This window comes from Drosophila simulans, chromosome 2L (genome assembly GCF_016746395.2).
Source record: "Drosophila simulans strain w501 chromosome 2L, Prin_Dsim_3.1, whole genome shotgun sequence".
NCBI lineage: Eukaryota > Metazoa > Arthropoda > Insecta > Diptera > Drosophilidae > Drosophila > Drosophila simulans.
Genome location: NC_052520.2, coordinates 17,064,368 through 17,065,248, shown reverse-complemented (window position 1 = coordinate 17,065,248; position 881 = coordinate 17,064,368). Strand labels below are relative to the sequence as shown.

The 881-nt window shown below is 39.0% G+C and overlaps 1 protein-coding gene across 1 annotated transcript; it reads left to right on the top strand.

The window, feature by feature from the left end:
• Positions 1–348: 348 nt before the first annotated feature.
• LOC6732600 lies at positions 349–680 on the top strand. The gene has a single exon (XM_002079683.4). The coding sequence runs from the start codon at positions 430–432 to the stop codon at positions 616–618; it is 189 nt and encodes a 62-aa protein (XP_002079719.1). The 5' UTR covers positions 349–429; the 3' UTR covers positions 619–680.
• Positions 681–881: the final 201 nt, after the last annotated feature.

Below are 881 nucleotides of genomic sequence, written 5' to 3'. Positions count from 1 at the left end.
TAAATTGTGCTAAATTATTATTATCAATTTTGTTGGCCTGACGACAAACATTCAATATCGCGAATGTGTCGATGTCGACGGACACCCAGGATACAGATACACAGGACGACCCGTTGAAGCGGAGCGACCAAATTGCAATTGTGATATTGACAATAATGTAATCAAATAATCAATCAATTAATGTCTGCTTGAATTAATGCCGAATATTATGTTCTATCGTCAATGCCATCATTAGCACTAAATTCAATTACGTTGCAGGCATATCCTGTTGCCCTCCATGATGATTCATCATTGTTAGCGTACTTTTTCGATGGGGCACGGCGTACACGAATCCTAATCCCAGGAGCCTGTGGCCCACACATTACTCTCGGCCTTTTGGAAACACTTCAAAATTTGTGGCTCCAATTTGGGGAGCCGGAAAAACATTCCATGGCTGGATCACCTGGCGTCAAGGATAAACTGAATCTGATTGTTGGCGGGGACATTTGCGAGGTATACCGGGATGGCTTCAATTGCGGAACCTTTGGCTTCTGGTGCGGACTCGTCGGATTGGCCGTTTTCCTAATTTTTCTCGCCTACTTTCATATAAATCGGGAGCGAATAGATCCGACGCCATAATCCCCCTAAATGTGGACAGCTCTACATAAATGTGTCATAAATAAACAGTAATTTTAATAAAATATATAAATCTTTTGATTTTGTTAAAAAAACCCCTTTTAATACATTAAAGATTAAAGTTGGACCTAAAAAATATCGTGTAATGCATTGATGAGCGTGTTATATATTCTTTATGAGCTGTCCTTCAAATACAAAGCTCTTTGAGTTGTCTCTCAAATGAAATCCCTTAATTCCGTCAATCCAAATTGATATTTTTATTCATC

Coding starts and splice junctions, on each gene's coding strand:
- LOC6732600 (XM_002079683.4), top strand. CDS start 430: ATGGCTGGATCACCTGGCGTCAAGGATAAACTGAATCTGATTGTTGGC.